The sequence below is a fragment of the Cynocephalus volans genome, chromosome 10 (genome assembly GCF_027409185.1).
Source record: "Cynocephalus volans isolate mCynVol1 chromosome 10, mCynVol1.pri, whole genome shotgun sequence".
NCBI lineage: Eukaryota > Metazoa > Chordata > Mammalia > Dermoptera > Cynocephalidae > Cynocephalus > Cynocephalus volans.
The window spans coordinates 45,196,296-45,223,357 of record NC_084469.1 but is presented as its reverse complement, the minus strand read 5'-3'; the positions used below and the strand labels follow the sequence as shown (position 1 = coordinate 45,223,357).

At 55.9% G+C, this 27,062-nt stretch overlaps 1 protein-coding gene and 1 long non-coding RNA gene across 2 annotated transcripts; one reads left to right on the top strand and one right to left on the bottom strand.

The window, feature by feature from the left end:
• Positions 1–4,616: 4,616 nt before the first annotated feature.
• ALDH3A1 (aldehyde dehydrogenase 3 family member A1) lies at positions 4,617–12,638 on the top strand. The gene is made up of 11 exons (XM_063111130.1): positions 4,617–4,629; positions 7,023–7,189; positions 7,570–7,801; positions 8,668–8,753; positions 8,998–9,206; positions 9,992–10,109; positions 10,402–10,543; positions 11,124–11,290; positions 11,702–11,801; positions 12,235–12,365; positions 12,458–12,638. Exons 2-11 carry the CDS (start codon positions 7,028–7,030, stop codon positions 12,470–12,472), a joined length of 1,362 nt encoding a protein of 453 aa, XP_062967200.1. The 5' UTR covers positions 4,617–4,629; positions 7,023–7,027; the 3' UTR covers positions 12,473–12,638.
• Positions 12,639–14,506: 1,868 nt separating this feature from the next.
• Positions 14,507–15,533, bottom strand: LOC134386850 (uncharacterized). Its single transcript, XR_010024558.1, has 2 exons — positions 15,375–15,533; positions 14,507–14,751 (listed from the first exon to the last, which is right to left on the bottom strand). It is a non-coding gene; the product is annotated as an uncharacterized LOC134386850 (long non-coding RNA).
• Between the last annotated feature and the right edge of the window lie 11,529 nt (positions 15,534–27,062).

Here is a 27,062-nt window from a genome sequence, read left to right as displayed (position 1 = left end):
TGGCCTTTCCTGGACATCTCACGTAAGGGAACCTGCCACGTGTGATCTGTGCGTGTGACTTCTTTCACTTGTCGTGCTGTTTCCAGGGTGCGCTTGTGTTGGAGCCGGTAGCAGTACTCTATTCCTTTTTAGGGCCGAGTACTGTCCCTCGCATGGTGAGGCCACATCCTGTCTATCCATTCATCAGTTGGTGGGCATTTGGGTTGTTTCCACTTTTTAGCTATTATGAATAATTCTGCTATGAACATTTGTGTACAAGTTTTTCATGGCCATGCACTTTCATTTCTCTTGGGCGTGTACTTAGCAATGGATTTGCTGGGTTACGTGGTAACTCTATGTATAACTCTTTGAGGAACTGCCAGACCATGTCCAAAGTGGCCACCCCATCTTACATAACCCCCAGCATAGCAGGAGGCTCCTGACTTCTCCACATCCTTGCCACCACTTGTGACTGTCTGTCTTTTTTACTGTGACAAGAATAGCTGCCAAGTCAATGGTACCAAAGCACCTTCTCCCTGCTTGCAAATGGCTGGGGGGCCCGGGTGTGGGAAGGCAGCTGGGGTGCGTGGGATGGGAACCAAGGCATCCCAGCAGTTGCCAGAACTGTCAGCGCCTCACCCACGGTGAGGGGGCACCTTGTGTGGTGGCCTCCTGCTTAGTGGCGGCTCCAGGAGGGACACCGGCCTGGACGTGGCTCATCTAGGATAGCAGCCCTTCCTGGTTATGTGATCTTTCTCCAAACGAATGACCATTAAGGCTCCACCTACTGGGGTCACCTGCCAGGCCTTCGCTCAGAGAGTTCTGTTCCTGAGCGTTCCCATCACGGACTCACAGATGGCCTCTGGCCACCACGAGAGGTGCTGCACGTGGGCTCTGTTCACCGTGCAGCTCGACATTTCTGGAGCGTGCCTCAGGGCTTTGTCACAGGCTTTGTTCTAATTCCAGGGGCTTCTCTCCTTCCCCTCAAAACTCACCTCTGACGCGGGGACGTTCAGCCCCCGCGTGGCATGGAACCCGAGCCCCTTCTCAGCCGGTTCTCCCGCAGCACGTTCTGGGTCTCTGGGTCTCTCCTGCCTCCCTCTCTCCAAACAGAAAGGAGAGATAATCCCCCAGACTCACTAAGTTTTTTCCCTTCTCCTCTTAAAAAAAAATAGTGGCTTTCCTCTCCCAACAGCTATTCCTAACCTAAATGTTCCTTGAAATTTAAGTAAACTCACTTTTCATCCATTCACTCAACACCCTTTTGCTAGCGTTAGGTGAATTTGCTGGCCATCATCTTGCTAGATGATTGATAATTTCACCTGGTCTTGGCTTAGACCACACCCGCACCCACTGGCATGATTTGGCACATTGGGCTAATTCTACGTCTTCTGAGGTCTTCCTATGGGTCAGCACTGTGCTAAGCGCAGGGGATACAGTACTGAACAAATGTTGGGACCACTGCCTTTGTGGAAATTCCAGTTAATGGAGGGACAAGAAGAGAAGAAAACCAATCAAAGCAGTCACACAAACGAAAATATGACTGCCAAATTGTGACAGGGTCCTGGAAGTAAGAAAGGTATTATTTTGGAAGGGAGAGATCAGGGAAGCTGAAATCTGAACAGTTAGCCAGGTGCAGAGTAGGAGAGAAAGTGTCCCAGGGTGCGAGAATGGCATGTGCAAAGGCCCTGTGGTAGGACGTCACCTGGCCCATTCGAGGAATGCTAGTGGACTGGGAAGTAATGAGAGTGGTGGGAGGGGTACAAAGCGAGGACAGGAGGCGGCCAGGAGCCAGGCCACGTGGAGACTCAAAGGCCACAGAAGCTTATTTCCTAAGGACAATAGAAAGCCACTGAAGGATGTTAATTAGGGGAGAAACAAACTGAGATCTTCATTGCACAAGCTTCCCTCTGGCAGCCATGTGGAGAAGGCATCATGGGAGGTGAGCAGGAGGAGGCGTGATGACAGTGGCCCAGGAGAGAGAGAGTGACATCCTGGGCTGGGATGAGGCGCTGGGGATAGAGTATCAGGGCTTGCAAAGATTGCAATCCGAAAGGCAGGTATCCGCAAGAGTTTCTGTTACATCCCAAGCATATGCAAGAACTGAAACTCTAACCCAAACCAAAACAAACAGGAAAAGATTTTGTTCTCCATAGATTTAATCTGCATCCAGGCTCCTTGCTCTGGCACTCCCACCGCTACTGCTCGCGACAACAGCCAGGCCACCTCGTGTTTCCATGGTGGCCACTGCACGCCGGGCACTGTGCTGCCCCTTCAGGCATTCCTTGCCACCCTGGCTTGCTCTTGCCACTTGCCTGCATGAAATTGACCTCAGAGGTTAGGGAGGTCAATTTCAGGTTGAAAGATGAAGGAAGACATAATACGGATGGAGGCGCCTTAGAAGCAGTGAAAACCGCAGCAGAGGTTTGAGGAAGGCGGGGAGGACCCCAGGACCAGAGAAGCAGGGGCTGGGGGCTCCTGTCAGCCTCTTCCCACTGGACCGTTTTTCAGATGAAGAAACAGCCACCCGGAGAAATGAAATAACTTGTCTACGGACACACAGCCCGTAGTGTTCAGCAGTCATTTCCACTGAACTGAAGAGGGGACTGAAGAATCCGACCTCAGCAGGGCCCGCGAGCGAGATGGTAAGCTGCCCGGAGCCACTGTCATGATGAGTCAGCTCCGCCCGGTCTCGGGCCCTGCATCCTGCCCTCTCCTCAAGATACAAGTCCCCAGGAGAGTTGGAGGCCTGGCGGGGGGCCCATGCCCACCCCCAGCTAGGCTGGAGCAGGGCATCTGGTTGACCACCTCGCCAAGTCTACCAGCAGAGGGGAAGGGGTCGTCTGCAGAGATAATCAGGTGCTCCCACCTGAAGACAGTGGGAGGCTGGCACGGCAGGCCTGGCCCATGCACCTGGTCTTCCCCATCTCGGGGGATGCCTCCCAGACCAGGCACCCAGGCACCATGCGTTTCTGTTCCTGAAATGTTTCCCATTCTGTCAGTCTTGTCTGGGGTCTTGTGATTTGTGGCGTGCATTGCTGAGAGCCGAGCTTTCGGTCTAGACCCCTCTAAGACTGTGCCTTATCCAGGGAATTCTCTAAAACAAAAAACATCAGACACATGTCTGCATGATAAGCTCCTCGGTGCCCCTCATCTCCACGGCACGCCTGGCCACAGACCTCCGTGAGCCCTCGCCCCAGAGCACCATCTGCCTCCTTACCCGTGTGCCGCAGCACACACACACCTCGTTAGTGACAAACTGCAGTGGACACGTGGCTCTGCTGCCTGCCTCTGCTGTTCCAAGCCCCCTTGCTGTTCCTCGTCTGCACGCCACCCACTCGGATCAGACAATGCTCCCCCCCATGGGACCCTCATCTGAGCGCCCCCAGCATCCTCTGCAGATGCTGTCTCACTCCAGTTTTCATATTGTTTTGAAATTTTCTGCTTATTCCATCATTCAGTAAATATTAGTTGAGCATCTGCTGTATGCCTGACACTAATCCAGGTACTGGGGATTGTGGCAGTGAACAAATTCTAGCTGCTGGTGGTGGGGGACAGGTAGCACACAACATAAGCAGACCCAGCAGGTCAGAGGGATGCAGATGCTCTGGAGGAGGAGGCAGATGATGACTGGGCTTGGGTGCTGTTTGACGTCACATTTGAGAAGAGCCATGTGGGTGGCGATACAGCTCAGGGCATTCCAGGTGAATGGAGGAAGGGGGCAAGAACACATCCTTAGGGGCTGGCGGCATCGTGCTGGGGACCTTGGGAGGCAGGGACGCATGGATGCTGGGAGGGCGGCTGCAGGCAGGTGGGGGCAGTGGAGGCGCCTGGCAGGGGGAGGCGGCAGCGCTGGCGGTGGAGGCAGAAGCGACCAGATGCATCGCTCCACGGCGGCCTCCTTCCCCACGGCGAGGTGCAGAGCAGGAGCCCAGCAAACAGCTGTTGAACGGCGGAAGAAGGGGCTTTGCAGATTCCTTCTTTCCCAAGCATCTCGGTTTCCTGGGTGACCACACAGAGGGAGATTCCAGGCGGTTCTCGCTGGACTCAGGCCTCTTCTCTGCTATTCAACAGGAGGGCAGATCCACACATCAGCAAAGAGCCCTGTGGAAAGCCCCCAGCCTGCAGCTCCCCGGGCTTGGGGTCTCTGCCTGCATGGGCCCTGGCAGCTGTGCATGAGGTGGGGGATGAGGACAGGCCCGTGCACGGTGACTTGTAGCTGCCCTGCTGCCGACTTTATGTAAGCAGGGCACTTGGAGAACAGCATCTGGCAACCAGTCTTGGGAAGTGTGCAGGCGCTGCATGCCACATTGAATCAATCAGCGGCCCCCACGCCCAGGGCAAAGACAGAGGCCCCTTTTGAAGACTGGCTGTGAGCCCTGCCCAAGCCTTCACACACACATTCTTGCATTTCAGAATAAAACAAAAGCAGACAACCTGGGACCTAATCCCCAAAACCCAGTCTGGAGGGAGCGGAGGTCCGGATCACGCTACACCCCACATTTGAATATTGTTTTTTGTCTTGTCACGCAAACTTCCTGGGCAGGGACTCCAAGGGCCAAGTGGGTGGGAAGGAGGGTCCTTAAATACATCCCTTGTGGCTCCTGCTTATTCCAGGAGCTCCAGCCACTGGCAGAAGCTGTGTCACAGGTACTCCCTGTCCCCCGTTCCTTATTTTTTTCTAGGCAGGAATATCTAGGTGGAGCCTGCACTTGGAGCAGGGGCCCTACGGGTCAGAGGTCCTCTGTGCATCTCTGAGGGCTGCTGGTCCCCACCCCCACGTGCACCATCTCCTGAGCCTCCTGCCGGGTGGGTGCCCTGGGGGTCCTACACCGCAGCTCTGCCATCCCCAGCACCAGGAGGTGGAGGTCCCGGGGATCCGTGGAGCGGGCGGACCAAGGTGGCTGTGGGCTGAGAGGCCTGACCGGCCATCAGACAAAGCTGAGCAGCTAAAGGCGTGGGTGCGATGGAGGCGGACACAGGCTCAAATCCTGACCATGCCACCTGCCAGCTGTGAGAACAGACACAGGGCGGGCAGTGCTTTTCGGTCTCGCTTTCCTCATCTGTAAATCGGATGCATAGCTGTTCCTCCTCTATGCATGGGGCTACTACAGAGTGTGTGAGGACGGACGGGGACGGGGATGGGGACGAGAACAGGCACTGCCCAGGCCTGCCCGGGCACAGCGTTACGCCTGCAGTAATCTTTCCACAGTTCTGGGAAGTGGCACTGCTGCTGGCTCCGTGTCACAGGGAGGCCCAGGAGGCCACAGTTCTGAGTGGTGATGCTGGGGTGCCACTCCCACCCCGCCTCCCTCCCTCAGCCCTTGAGCCACCTGCCTTGGAGGCTGCTGCCCTCGTTTGGCCACACAAGGCTTGGGAGGGAAGCGGGACCTTCCTGCAGGGCTGTGCGGCTGGGGTCGTGGTCAGCAGGACGGGCCTGGGTGCCAGCAGGGTCCCTCCCTCCTGTGCAGAAGGCCTGGGGCTGGGGGTCAGCACCATGGGGAGGGGAGGTGGTGGAAGGTACCAGAAACTACCTGCTGGAATTCAAGCAGGATCATATATCTACATATAGGTTTGTTATGGGATTTTTTTGCAAAATGGAAATAGCCTTATTTTTTCCCTCTGATGTTAAAAGTTATGCAATATCAGTAAGTGAGTTGAACGACTCTGGAAGGAGAGTCAGGAATTGGTAACGGTGCCGCTTTTGCAGAGCAGAACCTGACTGAGGATGGAGAAGGGAGGAAACTGACTTTTCACTGTGCTTCCTTTTGTATCTCTTAAGTTTTGTGCCATGAGCATGTACTGCCTGTTCAAAAATGTAACAAACATTTCAAAAATACAAGCTCATTGCAAAAAGTCAAACACTATGTAAGATGAAACCGTATATCTCCAATAATTCCCCCCGTCAATAGTCCCATCATGTGACAGCTACACTTTGGGTCTTGTCTGGCACGTGCGAGGACACACGGGTGGCACAAGCCTAGCACACCTGTTGTTCTGCTGTAGCCTGTTTTCTTATCCTGGGTCCCTGGGCCACATGTGGCATGAGAGCCCCGATGAATGTGCTGAATAACGCTCTGTCTCATCCCTGAGTCCTGGGCCACGACCCCCACACGGGCGCGTCTGAACTGTCCCCTCCTGACGGCCTTTGCGGTGTTTCCAATATTGCTCTGTTATATCTGAGGGCACTTCAAAAAGTCTGTAGAAAAATAGAATTCAAAGATAACACGGATCGGTCCGTGAGTTTTTTGAAGACCCTCATACAAACTGTGGTGACTTTCTTATTCGTGAATGTTAAGGATCGCCGTAATACTACAAACCGCTGAAATGGAGTGTGTCTCCTGTGTCACAGGACACAGGATTTCTCTGTGACAAATAGGATGGAAAGGCTTTTGCTAGATGCTGTCAAACTGCCCCCAGGAGAGCCGTGCTGATCTGCCAGTGCGGTTTCTTGTTCCAGGAGGAGGAATCGCCTCCACACTTCTGCACAGAAATCTGGAGCTCTGACATGCCACCTTTGCTGGCACTGGTCCGTGTCTCACAGGCGTGGCCCACGCTGATTTAAAAACAGCCTGGTTCGGTTCTGCCAGGTCGCCAGTGCTTTTGAGCTCAATGGTTGAGCGGAAAGGCTGTGCTGGTACTTTGGGGCTCGGTTTTCCTTAATCAGCGTGGGTGTGGGGTCCTGACCTGTGTTCAGCTGATCTAATCTGGAGAGGGCAGAGCTGGTGGGGCGTTTGCCTGGGAGCGTGTGGCCAGCTCTGCAGGCAGGTGGAGGCCGCGCTGGACTGCAGGGTGCCCTGCCCAGCACAGCGCCACCAACCACCCTCAGCCGTCACGCTCGGGATCGCGTGGTCGCTGCTTCCGGGCCCCCACTGCGGATGCCCGTCATCTGCTCAGGGTGACAGCCGGAGGGGCCCCGAGGTCCGAGTTAGGGAGCTGCCCAGAAGGCACCAGGCAGAAGCGGGGAGCTTCCCCGACGGCGAGCGGGTGCCCGGGCGCGCGCCCGTCCTCCTCCCGCGCTGCCAGGCGCTCTCTGTCCCCAGGCACCATGAGCAAGATCAGCGACGTGGTGAAGCGCGCCCGGGCCGCCTTCAACTCGGGCCGGAGCCGCCCGCTGCAGTTCCGGACGCAGCAGCTGGAGGCGCTGCGGCGCATGATCCGCGAGCGCGAGCAGGACATCGCGGGGGCGCTGGCCGCCGACCTGCACAAGGTGCCCCGCGCCCGCCCTCCCGGCTCGCTCGGGCAGGCTCCCCCCTGCACCCGCTGCTTCGAGGGGGTCTCCCGAGGGCTCCCTCCTGGGCTCACGTCTCATCCTGGCCCATAAGCGTTCCCAGACAACCCTTCCCGCGGTCCCCGCACCCCCTGGGGACCTCCCCTGCAGGGCCCCACCCAGGCCTGCAGCCCTCTGCGCTGGGGGCTCCCTCCGGCTCCTCAAACTCCGCACGGCCCACCCTGCCTGGCCCCGGTGGCGACGGCTCAGCTCTGCCCCCCACCCCGGGCTGGGCCCACAGTGAGCGGCGTCGGTCACCGGCACTGGGCCCCGGGCCCCCCGCCCCCGCCCCGCCGCTCACGCCAGCCGTGTCCCCGCAGAACGAGTGGAACGCCTACCACGAGGAGGTGGCCTACGCCGTGGAGGAGCTCGAGAACGCCATCAAGAAGCTCCCCGAGTGGGCCGAGGACAAGCCCGTGGAGAAGACGCCCCAGAGCCAGCAGGACGAGACCTTCATCCACTCGGAGCCCCTGGGCGTGGTCCTCGTCATTGGCACCTGGAACTACCCCTTCACCCTGGTCGTCCAGCCCATGGTGGGCGCCATCGCTGCAGGTGCTGTGGGCTCCGCTCCGGAGAGGGACTTGTGACTGAGCACTGCCCCTGTAGGAGGAGGGGGCCTGGGGTCGGGTGACGGTTTCATGAGTCTGTCCCAGGAGGCTGCCGGGACCAGACTATTCAGCCAGGCCTCCTGATGCTGGAGGCCCGCCAGGCTCAGGTGTCTGCCCGCCTGTCTCTCCCTGTGGGGAGCATGTGGGGCGGGAGCTGCTCTTGATGACATGTACCAGGGCTTTCTTACCAGGAGGGCCCGTGCTGCTCTCCCAACCAGGCCCAGAGACCTTCCCTCCTCTCCAACATCTCAGCAGCTGCAGGGGGCCGGGTGGCACAGCTCTAGCCAGCACGTGCCCCTGTGTGCGCCTGTGTGTGCTCCTGAGCTGTGTGCTCGCCTGCGTCCTCGTGTGCTCCTGCAGCACGTGTCCATGTGTGGGCCTGTGTGTGCTCCCGTGGCATGTGCTCGCCTGCGTCCTCGTGTGCTCCTGCAGCACGTGTCCATGTGTGGGCCTGTGTGTGCTCCCGTGGCATGTGCTCGCCTGCGTCCTCGTGTGCTCCTGCAGCACGTGTCCATGTGTGGGCCTGTGTGTGCTCCCGTGGCGTGTGCTCACCTGTGTCCTCGTGTGTGCTCCCACTGTGTGTGCCCCCACTGTGTGTGCCCCCACTGTGTGTGCCCCCACTGTGTGTGCTCCCACTGTGTGTGCCCATGTGTGGGCCTGTGTGTGCTCCTGAGCTGTGTGCCAGCAACTCTTCCATCCACTCTTCCAAGGACACAGCCCATGCAGGGGCGACTCCAGGCTTGCTCACTGGGAGGGCAGAGCCTTTGGGTGGGTAGCCTGGGAGTAGCCCTAACTCCACATGCTCTGCAGGGAATGCAGTGGTCCTCAAGCCCTCGGAGGTGAGTGAGAACATGGCGAGCCTGCTGGCCACCATCATCCCTCAGTACCTGGACAAGGTGAGGTGATCTCCAGGGCTCAGGGGTAACAGTGTGGGCAACTGGGTCTTCAGGAGTTAAGTGGTGAATTCTCACAGCAAGGGGCCAAGCCAGGGATGGGATCTGGGGCAGCCGCCAGCAGCTGTCCCCTCCCATTGGGGTGAGCAGAGCCCCTGAGCCAGAAAGGGGCCTGTTGCCCGCACACGCGTGCAGGAGTGGGGAAGGCCTCGCTCTTTGCTGAGCCTCCCCTCTACTTGCATGGAAGGATCTGTACCCGGTGATCAGCGGGGGTGTCCCTGAGACCACGGAGCTGCTCAAGGAGAGATTCGACCACATCTTGTACACGGGCAGCACGGCTGTGGGAAAGATCATCATGACGGCTGCTGCCAAGCACCTGACCCCCGTCACGCTGGAGCTGGGAGGAAAGAGCCCCTGCTACGTGGATAAGGACTGCGATCTGGAAGTGGCCTGCCGGTAAGGAGGCTCTGGGCTGTCTGGCTGCAGCAGCCATTCGTCTGTGCCATGAGCTGCCGCCCGCACAGCCTCCACCCTCATGGAGCCCGCAGTCCTGGGCAGAAGCCCCGTGGAGGGGTGGGGCGTGGAGTGCGGGACCACATAGAAGAGGCTTGGGGAAGTCCAGGAAGGCTTCCTGGAAGGAGAGAGGTCTAGGTTGAGCTCTGACTGCTGTGTGGCATCACTGGGGCAGTGGTGCTCCAAGCAGAGGCTGCAGGAAGAGCGAGTGTGGGAAGTGCAGGCCCTGGAGAACTTCACGTGTCCAGCCTCTGCCGGGGCAGGGGCTGATCTGAGATCTGGAGAAGGGCCACCGCTGTTCAGGGTCTGAGGGTCCGAGGGTCTGAGGTGGGACTCACATCTATACCTCCCGACCCTAGCCAGGGCTCTGGCCACCTCCATATACCCCGTGTGTGGCCCTCCAAGACTTGGGGGCGGGGGGTAGAAGTGACACCTGACCGTGCTGGGCCCTAGGAGTGCAATCAGGGGGACACAAAGGCAGCCCACCCCAGAAATTCGCCCCCATCATGAGGAGGTTAGGACACCATGGTCAGGGGCATGGATCTGCTCAGTCCAGTGTCTAGAAGCCAGTGGTTGCTTAGGAGGACTCACTGGGGGCAAGCTCAGGGCCTGTGCCGAGTCCTCCAGCACTAAGTCTGGACCCTGAGCAAAGGGAGTAAGACCAGAGGGGTGTCCCCAGGGAGCTCCCCATGCCTTGCAGAATGTCGTCCAATTTGGGATTTTCACAGACGCATTGCCTGGGGGAAATTCATGAACAGCGGCCAGACCTGTGTGGCCCCCGACTACATCCTCTGCGACCCCTCGATCCAGAAGCAAATTGTGGAGAATCTCAAAAAGTCAGTGAAAGTGAGTGTTGTCCCTCCTCCCCCAGGTGTGGTGAGTGTCTGGGGCACGAGGTGGGCGCGGCACCATGGCTGACTTCTAGGACTTTAGGAGATGCTGGATTTCTTTCCTTCTGTGCATAAAAGTAATACACACTCACTAGATAATTGGGAAAAGATTAAAAAGCATGAAGAAAGAAAAAAGCTCCAGCTAGAATCCTATCACGAAAAGGCAGTCACTGCTGACATGTGACTGCACAGCCTTTGGCCACGCAGCAGGTCCCATCTCAGCCTGAAGCCCCACGTCTTCTCCGCAGGAGTTCTATGGGGACGATGCCAGGAAGTCCCGTGACTATGGAAGGATCATTAGCGTCCAGCACTTCCAGAGAGTGATGGGCCTCATAGAGGGCCAGAAAGTCGCCTACGGGGGAACAGGGGACGCGACCACCCGCTACATAGGTACGTGCCCTCCCCTCAGGAGCACGGCCCGCCTGGCAGGGCTGCTGGTCCCAGCAAGTTCACAGAAAGTGAGCACGGATGCCCGCCAGCAGGTGCCACCGTGGGGTGCAAAGGCTCCCACCAGTGGGCCTGGGGTAGACGCTGGGGCCCTCGGCAGGCAGGGACTGGGAAGCCCCCTACCCCCAGGAGCCCTTCTCCCCACAGAGGCCCAGAGAGAGGGGCTTCATCTGTCCCCAACCTCTGCAGCGTCAGCAGGGCCATGAGAGCCCCAGATGTGCCCCGGCATGAGGGGCCCCCCGTGCCCAGGCTCGTGGGTCACCAGAGGAGGCCTGCGTTGCCCCCAGTTTGTTGGGGACAGTGAAGAGCTTCAGTGGATCTTGGGCCCCCCCAACGCAGTTTAAGCCACAGTTGTCCCCCGCCTGCCAGGATGGAGCCCCGGTTGCGGGTGGGGGCTGAGGCAGAGCTCTCGGGGCCTCGTCCCCGCGCCTTCTTGGGGCTGACACGGGCGTCTAGTCGCTCGCACGTGCCGGGCAGACGGTGTCCCCCGCAGCCACTGACGGTGGCTCGTCTCGCGCCTCAGCCCCCACCATCCTCACCGACGTGGACCCGCAGTCCCCGGTGATGCAGGAGGAGATCTTCGGGCCCGTGATGCCCATCGTGTGTGTGCGCAGCCTGGAGGAGGCCGTCCAGTTCATCACCCAGCGCGAGAAGCCCCTGGCGCTCTACGTGTTCTCCAACGACAGCAAGGTGGGCCCGGGGCCGCCTGCCCACTGGGGCCCTGGGACGTGCACCGCACGCGACAGGACCTAGAGTCCACGGCCGGGTTCGCACTGCAGCTCCACACTCATCAGCCTGGTGACCTTGGGCGAGTCCCTCAAGCTCTCTGAGCCCCTTTTGCCTCTAAGATCAGGACGGGGACATGACCTGAGAGCACTGAATGAGTGCCCGGCACCGCCATGGGGGTGGTGGCTGTTACTATTTCCTCACGTGCTGCCGAGGGCCACGTTATGGGTGGGGAGGACAAGAGACCCCGGCTGCGGCTGCACCCCCAGCAGCTTGTGTCCTTGTGGCTCTGGGACACGGCCCGGCAGGGTGGGAAGGGAGGCCCGGGCGTCCTGAGGGCGGGAGCCCGAGGCCAGCGGCTGGCTCTCGCTGCAGGTGGTCAAGAGGATGATCGCAGAGACATCGAGCGGCGGGATGGTGGCCAACGACGTCATCGTGCACGTCTCCGTCAACTCTCTGCCCTTTGGGGGCGTAGGTGAGCTCCCTGCCTCCCTCCAGGTGTCCCTAGGGCTGGGCACACTCACCCAGGGAATTCGGGAGGGGCAGAGGAGCCCGGGGCCCCAGACTCCCTGTGACCTGTCCTGTGGGGCTTCTGGCCTCTGCCTGCCCCGCATCAGCCACATCTAACTTGAGAGCCCTTTGGGTCCTAGGGACACCTGGTGCACCTGGCTTGTTTCATGGAGTCCTTGAGAGGGGCCACCCAGACCAGAGATCACACAGCCATTTGGTGGCATGGCTGGGGTTAGGCTCTTCCTCCGCACTCTCTGTTGTCCTTGGCATGGGTGCCCTGGCGGCCACCCCCAGGAGGCTCAGAAAAGGGGCACATGAGGGTTGTAGGCACAACCTGGGGTGGGCACTGTGTCTGTGGGTCTTGGGCCACCTGGGCCCTGAGCCGGCTCCTCCTGCAGGCGCCAGCGGCATGGGGTCCTACCACGGCAGGAAGAGCTTCGAGACCTTCTCTCACCGCCGCTCGTGCCTGCTGCGGTCTCTGCTGAACGACGAGGTCTACAAAGCCAGATACCCCCCCAGCCCGACCAAGGTGACAGCTGGGGACGGGGGGCTGCGGGAGACCGGGCTGCGCAGAGCAAGCGCTTGGCCTGGGCCTCACCTGCCCGCGTGTCCTTCCCACAGATGACCTGGCACTGAGGAGGGGCCACCCTGCCGGGCCCCCATGCTGAGCGCCGCTTCTGGAGCCCGGGCCCCAGCCCCCTGCTCCTCTGCCAACCCGAACTGGCCCCCGACCCCCAGGTGGACCTCGTGCCTCACCCCTCCGTGTCCCCAAACCTTGCTAGACACACAGAAACCAATAAAGTTCTGCAGCTCAGCACGTGGCGTGTGCGAAGCTCCTTCAGCCCTCACCCCGCCGGTCCAGCCCGGCCACTGTCCCTCGTCCTTTTAGACTTTGGGGTGTCAGCTCCATTTCTGGTGTGTCCAGCCGAGGAGAGACCGAGGAGGTGGAGCCTTGGTGACAAAGTGGCTCAGACACGGGAGGGCAGGGGTCACTCCATGAGACGGTGCCCTGGTCAGCACGATACCCCGGTGATCTCAGAGCCAGGGCGGTGCTGCCACCCGCAGTGCCCTCCTCGGCTTCTCGGGAAGTGGCTGGCCCAGGGCTCCCGCGTGGGGCTGAGGAGCCAGGACAGGCCGGTGAGGGCGTCCAAGGCAGCACATGGGTCTGTGTGACAGGTGGTCAGAGGGCCGAGGCGTTGGGGACAGGCTGGCCGAGCTGGGCCCACGCTGCCGGGGCTTCCTGCGCAGACCCTGCCCGTAGAAGCAAAGCCCGGGTGGCCGGGACCCGCCGTGAAAGCCATCAGCAGATGTGCTGGCCACCCGGCCGGGCCCCCGCCGGCAGCAGGTCTCCCCTCATCCTGGGTGGTTCCTGTCACCCAGCACCTCACACCTCATTCACAACCCCAAACACACAAAAGCAAATGAAACAGCCCTCAGCTGTTACCAGGGCCTCCCTCCCGCTGGCGAGGGGCACGGTGGACAGAGGGCACACTGCTCCTGTGGCTCGCCCGTTCCCATGCGCACCTGGGACTTCTGTTCAAATGGCCACATAGCTGGACAGTAACAAAAACACGATCTTGCTGCCCGCTCCCCCTCGCTTCTGCCTCATTTCTCTTCTCTCCTTCCCAGCGGGACTTATCTTTCTGTTCTAGAACAGCCTTCCCCCTTCCACCGCCCTCACCTCCAGCCTCGGGGCTGCTCCATCCAGGGCACCATCGGGTTCTGCAGGCGGGTCCCCCAGCCCCGGCCATGCTCTCCTCCCAACGCTCCCGTCTCTGGACCCCAGAGCTTCAGTCTCCTTCCTCCCCAGCTCTTGTGCCCAAGTGAGTCTCCAGCCCTGACCCTGAGCCCCTGGCTCATTGACCCAACTGCCTCCTTGACATGTGAGCGGGGATTTTAACAGGAGCTCAACGCGTATGTGCCCAAAGGAGGACCCTCGACTCCTCCAAGCCATTCCTTCCTAGTGGGCATCACCCTGCAGAGAGTTGCAGAAGCCGGACCCTCGTGGTCGTCCACGAGCCCCTTCCCTTCACAGCCATGACCTCAGCAAGCCCTGGGGAGCACCTTCGGCTGTCGTGAAAACGTGTCCAACTTCACATTTCCAGCCCTACCCCCAGTCTGAGCTTCCCACGTGGCCGTGGCCGTGGCCGTGGCCGTCTTTCTTGTGCTCTCACTCCCCCGTGGTTCATTCTTCACTGCACACCCAGGTGATATTCCTAAAACAATAATCAGGTCGTGCCACTGTAAGGGCAAAATTAAAATTTGAAATAAGAGGCTTAATTCTCCCTGCAGAAAATAAGGGAAAAAATTTCCCTTCCTTTTCTCAGAGGACTTACTTTGGAAAACTTGTAGGTTCCTTCTCTGTCTCTTTGAGATGTGTGTAAATCTTTTTATAAGTTAAACAAGTCTCTCATCAACTTCAAAGCCAGGAATGTCTCTCGAGGGCCTGGAGGTCATCTCTTTGAAATGCAAACATCTGGGCCGAGGGCACCCCCATCTCCCAGTCCGGGGAAGCCTGGCTTTCAGTGGGCTCCTCTCCCTGTTGCAGAACTGCCTCTTGTCATAAAGACAGGAGAAGTCTGGCTTTCCTCTGGATAAAGCCAATTAGCTAACACAGATGCTGACCCCAGCTAACAGGTAAAGTGAGTGTATTGGTTATTCCACAGACGGTGGCTTAAACAGCGGAAGTTTATTTTCTCACAGTTCTGGAGGCTGGAAGTCCAAGATCCAGGTGCGGGCAGGGCTGGTTTCTCCTGGGGGCTCTGGCTGAGGCCTGCAGATGGCCGTCTTCCCCTACATCCTCATGGTCCTCCCTCTAGCGGGCGCATCCTGGTATCTCTCTGTGGGTTCATGTCTCCTCTTCTTATAAGGACACCAGTCAGATTGGCCCAAGGCCCACTTACGTGACCTTACACCTGTTTAAAGAACCTATCTCCAAATCTAGGCACGTTCTCACGTGCTAGGGGTTAGGGCTTCAACATATGAGTGGGGGAAGAGGGGCCACAATTCAGCCCATATCAGTCAGGATGAACTATGTGTGACAAGTGACGTGGTCAAGTCCTCTTACTTGAGGACTGGTTGTTTATGTTGCACACGTGTGTACTGGGTTATACCCGTTTGGTTATGAGGAGGTGAGATGCAGATAGCGGGTGACGTGCACCGCGTTCTGGTTTAAGGCTTATTCAGTGACAAAGGTGCCCCTTCCTGCACCTGAGGAGAGGTTTCCTGGGTTGGGAGATTTTATTTTTAATTATATTTCCCCAGCATCGCCCTCGGTTTAAAATCTTCTGATGGCTTCCCATTGCACTTGGAATAAATCCTCAAGTCCATAAATTGCCCAGCAAGGTGCTGTGGGACGCGGGCCCCGCTGACTCCCCGCCCTCCGCCCGGCCACAGCCCCCGTCCAGCCCCGCGGCCACCCCCAAGCCGCTCCCTTCCCCGGAGCCCAGCAGCCTCTTCCCCCGGGGCTGGTCGTGGCTGCTTCTCACACCCTCAAGCTCAAGCCTCACCCCCTTTCCCCATTCACCCTCTCGCTTACCCGCCTTGTTTTCTTCCCCCTTGTTTATCTGTTCACTGCCCGTCTCGGCCCATTCATGCGTTTCCGCCCCATCCCAGAGGTTAGATCAGCAAGTGCTCCACGACCAGCGCTCCAGTAAACGAAGCGGTGAGTGAGTTGAAGCGGTGTCTGGTGTTTGTCACTCTGGTTTCCCAGCAGCCCTGTGCCTCCTCTCATCTGAAGTGGTGTTGTTTTACTTGATGACAAGTGTCACATGAGCCGATGGTGGGATAAAACAGCCCAGAAGTTTGACACCACATTAACGACAGACAGCATCCTGATGATGTGTCCTGATGTCCTCACCAGAGCCACTCTGGGCCTGTCCCAGGCTGCACAGACACCACTTTGATAAGTGACAGCTGCTCTCAGGCAGGGGGAGGAAGGAGGGAGCCGTGGCTGGCACCCACGGCCTTTGCTCCCTGCCCTGAGCCCCAACAGCCCCTGCAGTAGGAGCGTGAACCCGTTTACAGATGAGGAAGCCCGGGCTCGGGGAGTGAGGTCACTTGGCCAAGGTCTCACTGTGCCAGTCACAGGCACCGGGGCCCCGAGGCACTGCTCTTTCCTGACACCCTGTGGATCCTCAAAACCTTTGCATGTGAGCTGTCGAGAGAGCTGGAAACACAGCTCAGAGAAGAGGAGGCTCAGAGCTCCCGAGGACTTTCCCTGCGTGTTCCAGAGGCGAGAATCAGCGCGTGTGAGTAGAAATCGTAGTCGTCTCTCTCTCTGTCTTCCTCCTCCTCCTTTTTCTATTTATTATTATTATAACAGAATTTGCTATATAATCATCTATGTTATTCATTATGTCCCAAACCTGATCTGCTCTGGACTAATCCTATTTCTAAATTAGATTTGAACTCAAAAGAAAACAATAAAAAAACCTTGGTCAAGCACCAACACCGTGATTCAATCTTTTTCTTTCCATTACATGGATTAAGAAATGGGCTAGAAAAAAATATTTGCACAATTATCATTTATGCTTTCTAAATAATGGCTGTTGTCCAAAACATAAGTGGCCAAGAACTGTCACCACTCATAGTAACCAGGGGGGACTGGCTTACTGGGTTGCTGGGTTGCTCATCACAATCCAGGGCACACCGTGCACAGGGCAGAGGGATGCCTGTGACATCCCCGTCCACAGCTCCGTGGCCACAGCCTCAGCAAATCATCCTTCAGTCCCATTGTTTGGTGGCTTCTAGTGTTAGATTCTCAGAGTTTGAAAAACCGGTGTAATCACAGTCTCTTTCAGATCATAAACTAAAAGGCAAAGCTTCAATCCATAGAAGGCTCTTATCCTTGTTATGTTTGTGGATGCCCTTTATCTTTTGTTGTTATGTGACAGAAGGGAAGATTCCATCCACTTATCTGTTCATTCAACAAATATTTATTAAGTGGTGATGGGGATGATGGTGAAAGAAATGGACAAGGGCTGTACTTTTGAGGAGCTTGGATTGGAGTGTTTTAGTTAGTATAGGCTCGGTTATGCTGCAGTAACAAGTTAACCTCAAAATGCTGCTGTTTAACATAGCAAGAGATGGGTAGAGGTCTGTTTCACAAAGTCAATCAGAGACTGCCATCTTAATGCAGGGCTGGGGTTTCACCCAAGCAGGGGAAGGGAGAACTGGGAGGGTCCACCCCAGATCACCTCTGCACACACCCCAGTGGGTGACAGCAGGATGGCTTCTTCTCTGAGGCCCCTTCTTTCCCAGAGTTTCTCTGGAGTCCCCTTGACTGGCTTGGACTGACCGTCTGCACCGTGGGCGGTGTGGCCCACTTGTCCACTGAAGCCGCCGAGTCTCACACACGTGCATCTAAAGGACAGATTTGATTCTCACCTGGAACCCTGGCTCCAAGAGCGCCTGGGGAAGTGGTTCTCAGCTCTCCGGACTCTGCCGCACAGAAAGCTGCCGGCAGGACGTGGAAACGGCTGCCAAGAGCCGACTGACCACATCCAGCACTGTGAACATGGGTGGACAGCTCAGACCCTGGAGCCTGTTTCTTGATGTGCAGATTGGTTATAATATCAGTGCTGACCGTGTAGGGCTGGTGTGAGGGTTAAAGTAAATCACACAGGCAAAGCCCTCGGCACTGTGCTTAGCAAGGGCTAATTAATGTCAGTAATATTATTCGGACACTTCCTCCTTCTAGCTCTGTGGATCTCTGAGCCTGAACTCAGTCCTTATTAAGAAATAGACTCTGGAGGTCCCTCGGCTGGTGGAGAGTTTGCAGAAGGTTTAGGAAGAATGGCCCTGAGATGGGTGACCAAGACCCTCTGTCAGCCCCAGCCTCCCTGGACATGCCACTCTCTGGGCTCCTGCTGGCTGCTCAGTGGTGCCAGGCGACTGCTGACTCTCCAGCCAAGAGGGTTATGTAAGCTGCATCTTGTCCTTTGTTTGTAGGAAATTTTGAAAACACCAACTGGGCTTGGCCTAAGCTGCTTAATTCCTAAAGGCAACAGGAATTGTCTGGGCAGATAAGGCTGCCGCACGGGAAGCAGCTGCCCAGGCCCTGAGCCAGGTCTAATGGTGCAGGCAGCTCACTCTCATCACTAAGGTCTGGGACCGAAATGCTGGGGGAAGCCACGTACTCTTGGAGGCACAGCTTCCATCCATACTCACTGGGGGACTGGGCCCTGTGCCTCAGTTTCCCTGCTTGGCACTGAAGTTCTCTGCCATGATGGCAGCCCTCCACTCCACTAGAACTTGCCTCTGGGAGGCTCAGAATGATCTGGAGCTCATTCTGGGCTTCTGCCAACACTTTGGACGGGCCTCAGCCTCTCACACAGGGGAGGGTGGGAGGCTCCTCGGCCTGGGCAGGAAGGCGAGATCGCCTCCTCTCTGCTTTGACCCAAGCTTCTGAGTGGATGGACGGGGAGAAAGCTCCTTTTGTTTCCTCACATGACGCTGGGGTTGAGCAGGTGCTGAGGTGCTGAGCTCCTGAGCGACCACCGTGTCCCCCACATGGACTCTGCCCAGGCCTGGTCCCAGGGTGCTGGATTCACAGATCATCTTCCCTTTGAGACGGAGCCAGACACGATTTCACAAGTCATCACGTGACCCTCTGGGAAACAAATGTCTGTGCTGGTAACCACTGTGGTGAGAAAGACAACAGCCCTGTCTCCCGAGGCTGGCAGGCCTGACGGGGCTCACAGGGCTGGGGACGGGCGGAGACGGCAGCCACACCTTCCCCAGCTCTGGTAGGTGAGGGGGCGAGGCCAGAGAAGACCCCACCCCAGCTAGGTGCCCTGGCAGGAGGAGATAGGGCCTTCCTGAGCATTCTGACACTGAGTTCTTTTTCAGAAAATAGGCCAACAGTTGCTAGACAAACAGAAAACATTTTCTTTCTATTTCTGCTCCCAAACCTGTACTCAGTGTCACTAGGTTGGAGAGGCCACTGCCTGGGCTGCGTGCTGCTGCTCCTCCACCCCACGCCCACGGCAGACTCTCTCTTATGCAGAATCGTCAGAGGCCACCACACAGCACTGCAGGACAGCTTGACCAGTCGAGCAGAGCTGGCTGGCTGGAGAAAAGCCATCTGCCATCCCAGAGGTAGTAGAAAGAGCGTGCCTGTGGCATGTGCGACAGACCCAGCCTCGTATGTGGGCCTTGCCACCTTTCAGCAGTGTGACCTTGGGAAAGTACATACTGTCTTTCTCTGAGCTTTGGTTCCGTCATTTGTAAAATGGGAATTCGTGCATCTGCCTGAAAAGTTGCACACAACTGAATGAGGTGTGTCTAATGTTGCTGGTCAGGGTAGCACGTGATGGACACACCTGTCCATACATGGACTATTCCATGAACACAAGCACCCTACACTCTAGGCAAACATACGCTACAGGAAATTTGCAGGGACGAAAATGCCATGAGATGAGATAGAGTTTCCCTCGAATCATTTTCTCCTTCCTCCCCTTCTTCAAAAAGACTTGCTATGCAGCAAAATTTGTTATGCAGATTATTTAACCTACTTAAGAAAAGAAACCCAAGAACTTCTGCAGTGTCCACTGACATGTAAGCAATGTCTGGGCTTTTGACAAGCGAGTCTCATCTACTCTATGTCTTTCCAGCATTAAGAGTCAAGGACCCAGAATTTTAGGAAGAAAGAAAGAAAAAAGACCCTAACATCTAGTAAATGTCTACCATGTTCCAGACATTTCCATATATGTTAGCTCATCATTCAATACTCAATGTCAGGTTTAAAAATTTTTTTAATCGTGATAAAATACATGTAACATAAAATTTACCATCTTAACCATTTTTTTTTTTTTTTTTTTTTTTTGTCTTTTTCGTGACCGGCACTCAGCCAGTGAGGGCACCGGCCATACCTATATAGGATCCGAACCCGCGGCAGGAGCGTCACCGCGCTCCCAGCGCCACACTCTCCCGAGTGCACCACGGGCTCGGCCCCCATCTTAACCATTTGTAAGTGTACTGTTCAGTTGTGTTAAGTAATTCACACTGTTGTGCGGCCACCACCACCTTCCATCTCCAGAGCTTTTTTCAACTTGCAAAACTGAAGCTCTCTCCCCATTAAACAACTCCCCACCTCTCACCCTCCCCCAGCCCCTGGCAATCACCATGCTACTTTAGGGACCTCATATAAGTGGAATCACATAGTACTTGTCCTTCTGTGACTGGCTTATTTCACTTAGCATAATGTCCTCAGGATTCATCCATGTTGTAGTGTGTGTCAGAATTTCCTTCCTTTATTGGCTAAATAATATTTTATTGCATGTATATACCATATTTTGTTTATCCACTTATATGTTGACACTGGGGCTGTTTCCATATTTTGGCTACTGTGAATGCTGCTGCTATGAATGTGGGTGTACACATACCTGTCTGAGACCCTGCTTTCCACTCTTTGGGGCACACACCTAGAGGGAGAATTGCAAGATCATGTGGCAGTTCTACCTATGTCAGGTTTTATTAAAATGGAGGAACAAACTAAAGGAAATAAGTGACTTGCCCAAGGTCAACACAAGAATGTGGCAGAATCAGAATTTAATCCAAGTCTATCTGAGGTGAGCTGAAAATGATGTATTTCCTTTCTCCTATGAGCAGCCAGTTGGGTTAAACAGACAAATTACCTCATCAAAAGGTGTGCAGGTATGAGTGACAAGTGGAGGGTGTCCTCTTCCCCCAGGCTGACATGTGAACTGATGGGTCAAGAAGTTTCCTGCTAGCTGGTCTGAGAGCTCCCCTGCCTCCTGCTAGGTGGCCTGCCTCCCAAGCAAGGCCCATGTGGAAGGACAGTAAGGCCAGGGTTTGTTTAGTGGGTCAATATGAAGACAGTGAGATTGTGGGTGGGGAGAGAGCTGGAAGTGCAGACCTCCCCACAGGCCCCGCGTAGTCAGGGGTCAGGGGCTGCAAGGAATAGACGCCCACTCAAACCACCTCAGGTCTAGAAAATGAGGATGGAAGGACGGGGCAGCCATATCATAGGGAAGAGGATGAGCCAGGCCATGCAGTGACCAGAAATGAAAAGACAAAAAGACAGAAACACTGAATGAGAGAGAGAGAAAGAAAGAGGAGTCGGAAATCTGGAAGAGAATCAAGATGGTGGAATAGACAGTCCCCAGCATCACTCTCTCCCACATATCAACTAATTTACAACTATTGAAAAGCAACGACAGCCAAGCTGGGGCTGCTGGAGCTCAGAGGAAGAGGAGAAGGGACCTACCAAGTTCATGAAGACAGGAGAAGCCACAATGAGAGAAAGAAGGGACCACTCCAACCATTTCAGGCTGTGGCCGCTTCCAGGCTGGAGCTGCTGAGCAAACGGAGCAGGAGCTGGCAAAAGCCACAGCTGTGTCCTTCGGATGAAGTTGCTTGGAGGTGGCAGGGGAGAGGAGGACCTTGGTGGCCCTCAGGACAGCAAGACCACAAATAGGGTTCCTGTGGACCCACGCAGGAGTGAGGAGCCAGAACAGCTGAAAAAAGAGCCACTCAGAGGCTGGACAACGATGACCAAGCCACCATGGAAGTCCCCGGGCTCCTGGGGGGGCTCCCTAAGGAACTCAGCCATGCCCTCCCCAACCAGGCCAGCCCCACCTGCCTCCCTCCACCTCTGTTTCCCTCCCCCTCCCACTTCCCCCCACTGCTCTCCAACATCTTTTAATGTAAAAAAAATTAATAAATTAATTTTAAAAAAAGAAAGAAAGGGAAAGAAAGACTGGATGGATGAATGGCATGGTCCTGTCTCCCAGGAGGCGGCCACAGGCCTCCCAGCTCTGCCTCTCTCAGGGTCTGCTCTTTCTCCTTCCAAACTGGCCGCCCCCAGCCTCGTGCCTCCAAGCTCCTCCTGCTCGGGATTCCAGAAGCTTCTCCCGGCCTCCCTGGCTCCCAGGTGCCCGCTGAGCCACGCACACGGTGCCCGCCCACCCTCTTCTCACCAACCCTCCCACAAGGCCCGGGAGGGAGCCTCTGATTGGCCCAGCCCTGGCGGGGCAGCTGTGGCAGATACACTGGGGAAGCCCCGGCATGCAGGTGTCTGGGCAGGTGGTTCTCACCCAGCTGCACATGGGAAAGGCAGGTGCAACGAGTGCCTGGCGAAGCAATGCTTTTGGCGGGGGGTAGGCCTGGAGGGGGACACGAGGGGGCTATGGGGAGGCTAGTAAACTTCTGTTTCTTGATCTGTGTGCTGGTTCCCATGGTGCATTTAATTTGTGAAAATCCGTGGAGCTGTACATTTGGGATATATGTGCTTTTCTGTATGAATGATAGACTTCAATAATAAATTAAGAAAACAGGCAAAAATAGCTGTCTGGGCCCCTTTCAGATCAATTCAATCAGAATGTCTGGGGTGGGACCTGGGTAGTGGTATTTTTTCAGAAGCTTCCAGGTGACTCTAAAGTGCAGTCAAGGGTGGTGCAGGTTTAAACTCAAATTTTGTAATCCCATTCCCTTGCCAGAGATAGTGTGGGTGTATGTAATATTATGGGAAGTCTGCTGGTGGGCTTCTGGGAAAGTTATCTTGCTCCAAAAAGGGGTGCTAGAGAAAGAATTGAGCATGGACATTGTCACAGGGAGATGAGATATATGGTTGGGGCAGCTGCAGCCACCTTGCAGTCATGAGGAAAAAGCCCAAGGAAGTACAGATGAGCTGACCCACAACTCATTGTTGAGCTGCTGTTTCCAATCCTGGCTGATCCCTGGAAACATCCGGGGAATGCCTTAAAAATGCAGATGACTAGGCCACACCCCAGGCACACTTAAAAAAAAATCTCCCCAGGTGATTCTAGTGTGCAGTTTGCTTTGAGGTGGAAACATCGTCATACAACCACTGAATGGCTCGCTCCCTGCACCAGTACAATACATAAAGCCTACATTTTCCAGTTGTCCTGACACTTGGGCCTCCCTGACTCTGTCCCCACCTTTGCTGCATTGCTACGAAGGGCAGATGCCATGCACATGACAGTCCCCCTTTACTTCTTGCCCAGGACTTTCTTGGTGTGGATAGAAATACAGGCAGGATACGCTGATAGCACACCTTGGCCACCTCATGGCAGCAAGTTTAAGGAAAAACTTTACCCCCAGATCTAAGGAGTGAGTTGTTTCTTTTGCCATCTGTCTCACGATGTCCAAATCCCTGAGTTTCTTCTGGGCTGGAGTGGTTACATGGAAGAACCCCACAGGAGCCCTGCCAGCCCCAGCCCCACTCAGGCCCATGTGCCGAGAGGCCTGACCTCAGCTCCGACTCCTGTTCAAATCCAGAGGAAGCAGATGCTGTGGGAATGTCTCCCAGGCACGGGTGCAGGAGTCCCGCCCCCAGCTTCTGCAATTCCCTAAGTTTACACCTGAGGGGTCCCTGGGCAGAGCAGACAGGCCTCGGTGCGGTCGGACACGGTGGGGAGTGGAGGCGTAAGGTCCCTGGGCTCAAGCGCCTGCCCCTCACTAACCAGGGACTGCCACCCGTCCCTTCACCGCAGCCTCCTCAGCTGTGCCCCTTTGCAGCCCCTCAGGGTACCAAAGTCTGATGACCCCCCTGCCCCATCGTGGGGCATAGTCCCTCCAACCTCGCATCCCCCTCATTCAGGATACTGGTCTCGCCTTCTTGACCCAAGGCGGCTCCTGGAACAGTCCCAGGCACATGGGACGTACTCGATGCAAAATGCGCTCGTCGGCAAATGTCCCTCTGCAGGCTCACAGGACACATCCTGGTGCCTGAGGCAGGGAAAAAAAGACAACTTTCACCTCCTGAGGGTGCCTGGTTACATAAAGAAATGACAGAAATTTCTAAACCAGGAGGATGCAGGTGAGTGAGAGGCAAAGGAGAAGCCTGGGTTCCCAGGACCACCCCTGAGGCCTGGGGTGCTGGGGAGGAAGGCAGATGCGAGGGGCTCTCTCCCCGCCCTCCCTCCTTCCTGCTTCTGGAAGCTTCCTGTCTCCTGGAAGCTGCCAATCACGAGGGTGCCCGCTGGCTGCGGGAACATCCCAATGCCTGGGTCTGCCTTCTGCGGCCCTCTGCCAATGCAGCGCTCCCCTGCTCCCCAAGCTCACTGTCCCCGTGTCCCCCAGCACTGCCCTCTCCTGACCCACGGCTCCTCTCGGTTGGCTGGTCTGGGATGCCTCCACCCACCCAGTCTCTATCCTTCGGGGGCCCCCAGCATACCAGCAGGTCCCTGTGCTTTGAATCCAGCTCAGCCTGGGCAGGGACATAACCATCCTGACCCCACAAGTGAGCCTGCCCCTGCTGGGTCTGGAACCTTCCCTGATGCAACCCTCTGTGGGTTGTGCCACAAGCTAGAAGACCAGGCTGGGACAGCAAGCCCCAGGGATTTATGCCCCTCCCCTCCATGCCCCCAGCCAGGGGCAGGTGACAACAGTGCAGTGTCCTGTTCCCCTGGACATGTGGAGGGCCACTAGGCTCCTGAGCTGGGCTGTCCTGCATGCCAGCCTGTGACCCGCCCAGCCAGCCCACTCAGTGCACCCACAGCGGCCCAAGTCCAAATTCCAGGCCTCTCAGTCCAAGTTTCTACCACATGAAGTGAGGCGATGGGCTTCTTTCAGCCAGATGTTCAGGCTCGGGACAGCTGCGGGGCCTCCAGCGGGGCCGGGCGCTCGGGGGTGGCAACTCCTGCCCATGCGTGTGGCGAGGCGCAGAGACAACCTGTCCCCTGCCGTCCTGGCCGGCTCGCGGGGCAGCTGCTGGTCCACGTTCCATGTGTTTTTCCCAGACTAGAAAATCTATCTTTCCTTGTTATCTATCCTTGTCACCATCACTACACAGAGGTGACCTGGACGTGTGAAGAGCTTGCCTCAGCTTCCTCCTTTCTCCCATCTTTAGTAGCTTTATTGAGATACATTCACGTACCATATTCACTCTTTTCGAGTATACAATACATTTAGTACATTCACAGGTTTGTGCAACCATCATCACAATCAACTTTGGTGTAAGACCCGTGCACTTTGCACAAATCCCACACGCCACGGGTGGCTCACTTCACAAAGACCATAAGACAAGAGATGCTGCAATCAGGCAAGAGGTATTTTATTTTCCAGCTAGCTGGGGCCCTTTGCCTTTCGGAAAAGCGCCCCCCCCTTTACGTTGGAGTTTTTATACACTTTCTTTGGACAAAGACTTTATTCATGGTCAAGCTTAACAGGCTAGCACCCCGATAAGGGACTGTTCGATTTTTTTTTTTTTTACTCACTTGGGCTCTGCCAGGTGTCCTGAAGATAAGAGGGCTGGTTAGTCCTTGAGACTGGCTGGCCCCTGGAATGTGTGTCTAGTTCTGCTTTGACCTCTAAAAAGCTGCTTCACTTAAAATATCTTTAGATATGTTTTCCTCAATTTTAGTAAGTGCTTACAGGAATAATTTGTGCAGGTTAAGTTAAAGTTATACTGTGCAGGCTAAAGTTATACAGGCAACAGTGCAGGTTAAAGTTACATTTTTCTATTACAATTTCCTACATTTGGGACATGTTCATCACCCCCAGAGAAACACTAGACCCCTTAGCTGTCACCTCACTCTGCCCCATCCCCAGTCCCTGAATCGCTGTCTCCGTCTCCATGGGCTTGTCTGTTCTGGACATGTCATATACCTGGAATCATACACCGTGTGACCCTTCGCGTCCGGCCTCTTTCACTGAGGCTCCTCCACGTGCGCTCAGGACGTCATTCCTTTTTAAGGCTGATACACCCCATTGTGTTCATCCTTTTATCAGCTGATGGACTCTGCGGGTGTCTCCACTTTTTGGCTACTGTGAATAGCGCATTCTTTTTAAATTGAAACATAGTTGATTGTACATGTCTGTGGGGCACAGCATTGAATATCAGTACCTGTGTGTAAGATGTGATGCTCCCATCAGAATAATTAATATATTCAACACGACACAATGCAATCATTTTCTGTGGCTCTTTACCCGTTTCTTGCTAACCGCCCCCCGCCTTCTCTCCCTTTCCCACCTCTGGTGGCCTCAGTTCTATTCTCTCCTTCTGAAAGTTCAACATAACTAATCAATGCATTCTTGAACCAAAGTGAACCCATGTACTAGAGGAAGGCGTTTTCCTTAGAAACCTTCAGTAAATGCTATTCATTGTTATTGTTTTGTCTTCCATGCATAATAGACTTTACTTTTCGAGCAGTTTTAGGCACAGAAAGTATAGAGAGTTCCCATGTACCCCTCACTTCCCGGCCAGTTCCTCTATTACAGCAACTTGCATGAGGTGGAGCTTTTGTTGCAACTGACAACCCAGTATTGATACATTATCATCAACTAAGGTCCTAGTCTACACTGGGCCTCACTCTGGGTGCTGCACATTCTGTGGGTTTGGACAAACATATGCTGACCTGTGTCTGCTCTTGTAGTATCACATGGAGTAGTATCACTGCCCTAAAAACCCTCTGTGCTCTGCCTGCTCCTCCGTCCCTGCCCCAACCCCCGGCAACCCCTGGTCTTACCGTCTCCAGAGCTCTGCCTTCTCCAGAATGTCACAGAGCTGGAATCATACAGTGTGTAGCTTTTCAGGCTGGCTTCTCTCACTTAGCGGTGTGCATTTAAGTCTCCTCCACATCTTTTCATGGCTTGGTAGCTCATTTCTTTTTATCACTGGATAATATTCATTTTTATTCCTTGTAAACTTTTCCCCAGATGGAAAAGCCCCACTATCTTCTGGGCTTTGGGAGCCCTGGTACTTGGCAGGTATCATTTGGGGATCTTGTTGTCACTGCTGGGGTTTTGTCAGCTGGCTCTGTCCCTCCACTCTCCTGCAGGACTGGGAGTGCCTGATGTCATGTCAGGGACTGAGCCTCAGGCATTTCTCAGGGTCCAGGGCCTGGGCCTACAAGGTGCCCAGTGAGGCCTTGTGGGGCAGGGAGGGAGAAAAGCAGGGAGGGGTGAGGGGCAGAGGGAGGAGATGTTGGGGTGGAGGCAGAGACAGAGGGGAGCCGCTGCCAAGATCTAAGAGGCAGTGGAGCAGGGAGAACAGGCGGGCTGGTCAGCACTTGGCAGGAGACCTGGGGACCAGGCAGGAGGCGCACAGCTCAGTCCTCCCCAGCTGTCCTTTGCCCTGAAGCTGTGTGGAGCCAAGTGACCAGCAGGCCAGAGTCCCCACCCTCCTCTGGAGAATCAGCTGTTTTGCAGTCACAGGACAGCGCGGAGGGACGAGAGAGAGGACCGCTGGCCCCCGGGCTGGAGGTGCACGTCTCAGGGCATCCAAAGGGCAGTCGCG

Coding starts and splice junctions, on each gene's coding strand:
- ALDH3A1 (XM_063111130.1), top strand. CDS start 7,028: ATGAGCAAGATCAGCGACGTGGTGAAGCGCGCCCGGGCCGCCTTCAAC. Junction 7,190..7,569: donor TGGCCGCCGACCTGCACAAG/GTGCCCCGCGCC, acceptor GTGTCCCCGCAG/AACGAGTGGAACGCCTACCA. Junction 11,291..11,701: donor TGTTCTCCAACGACAGCAAG/GTGGGCCCGGGG, acceptor CTCTCGCTGCAG/GTGGTCAAGAGGATGATCGC.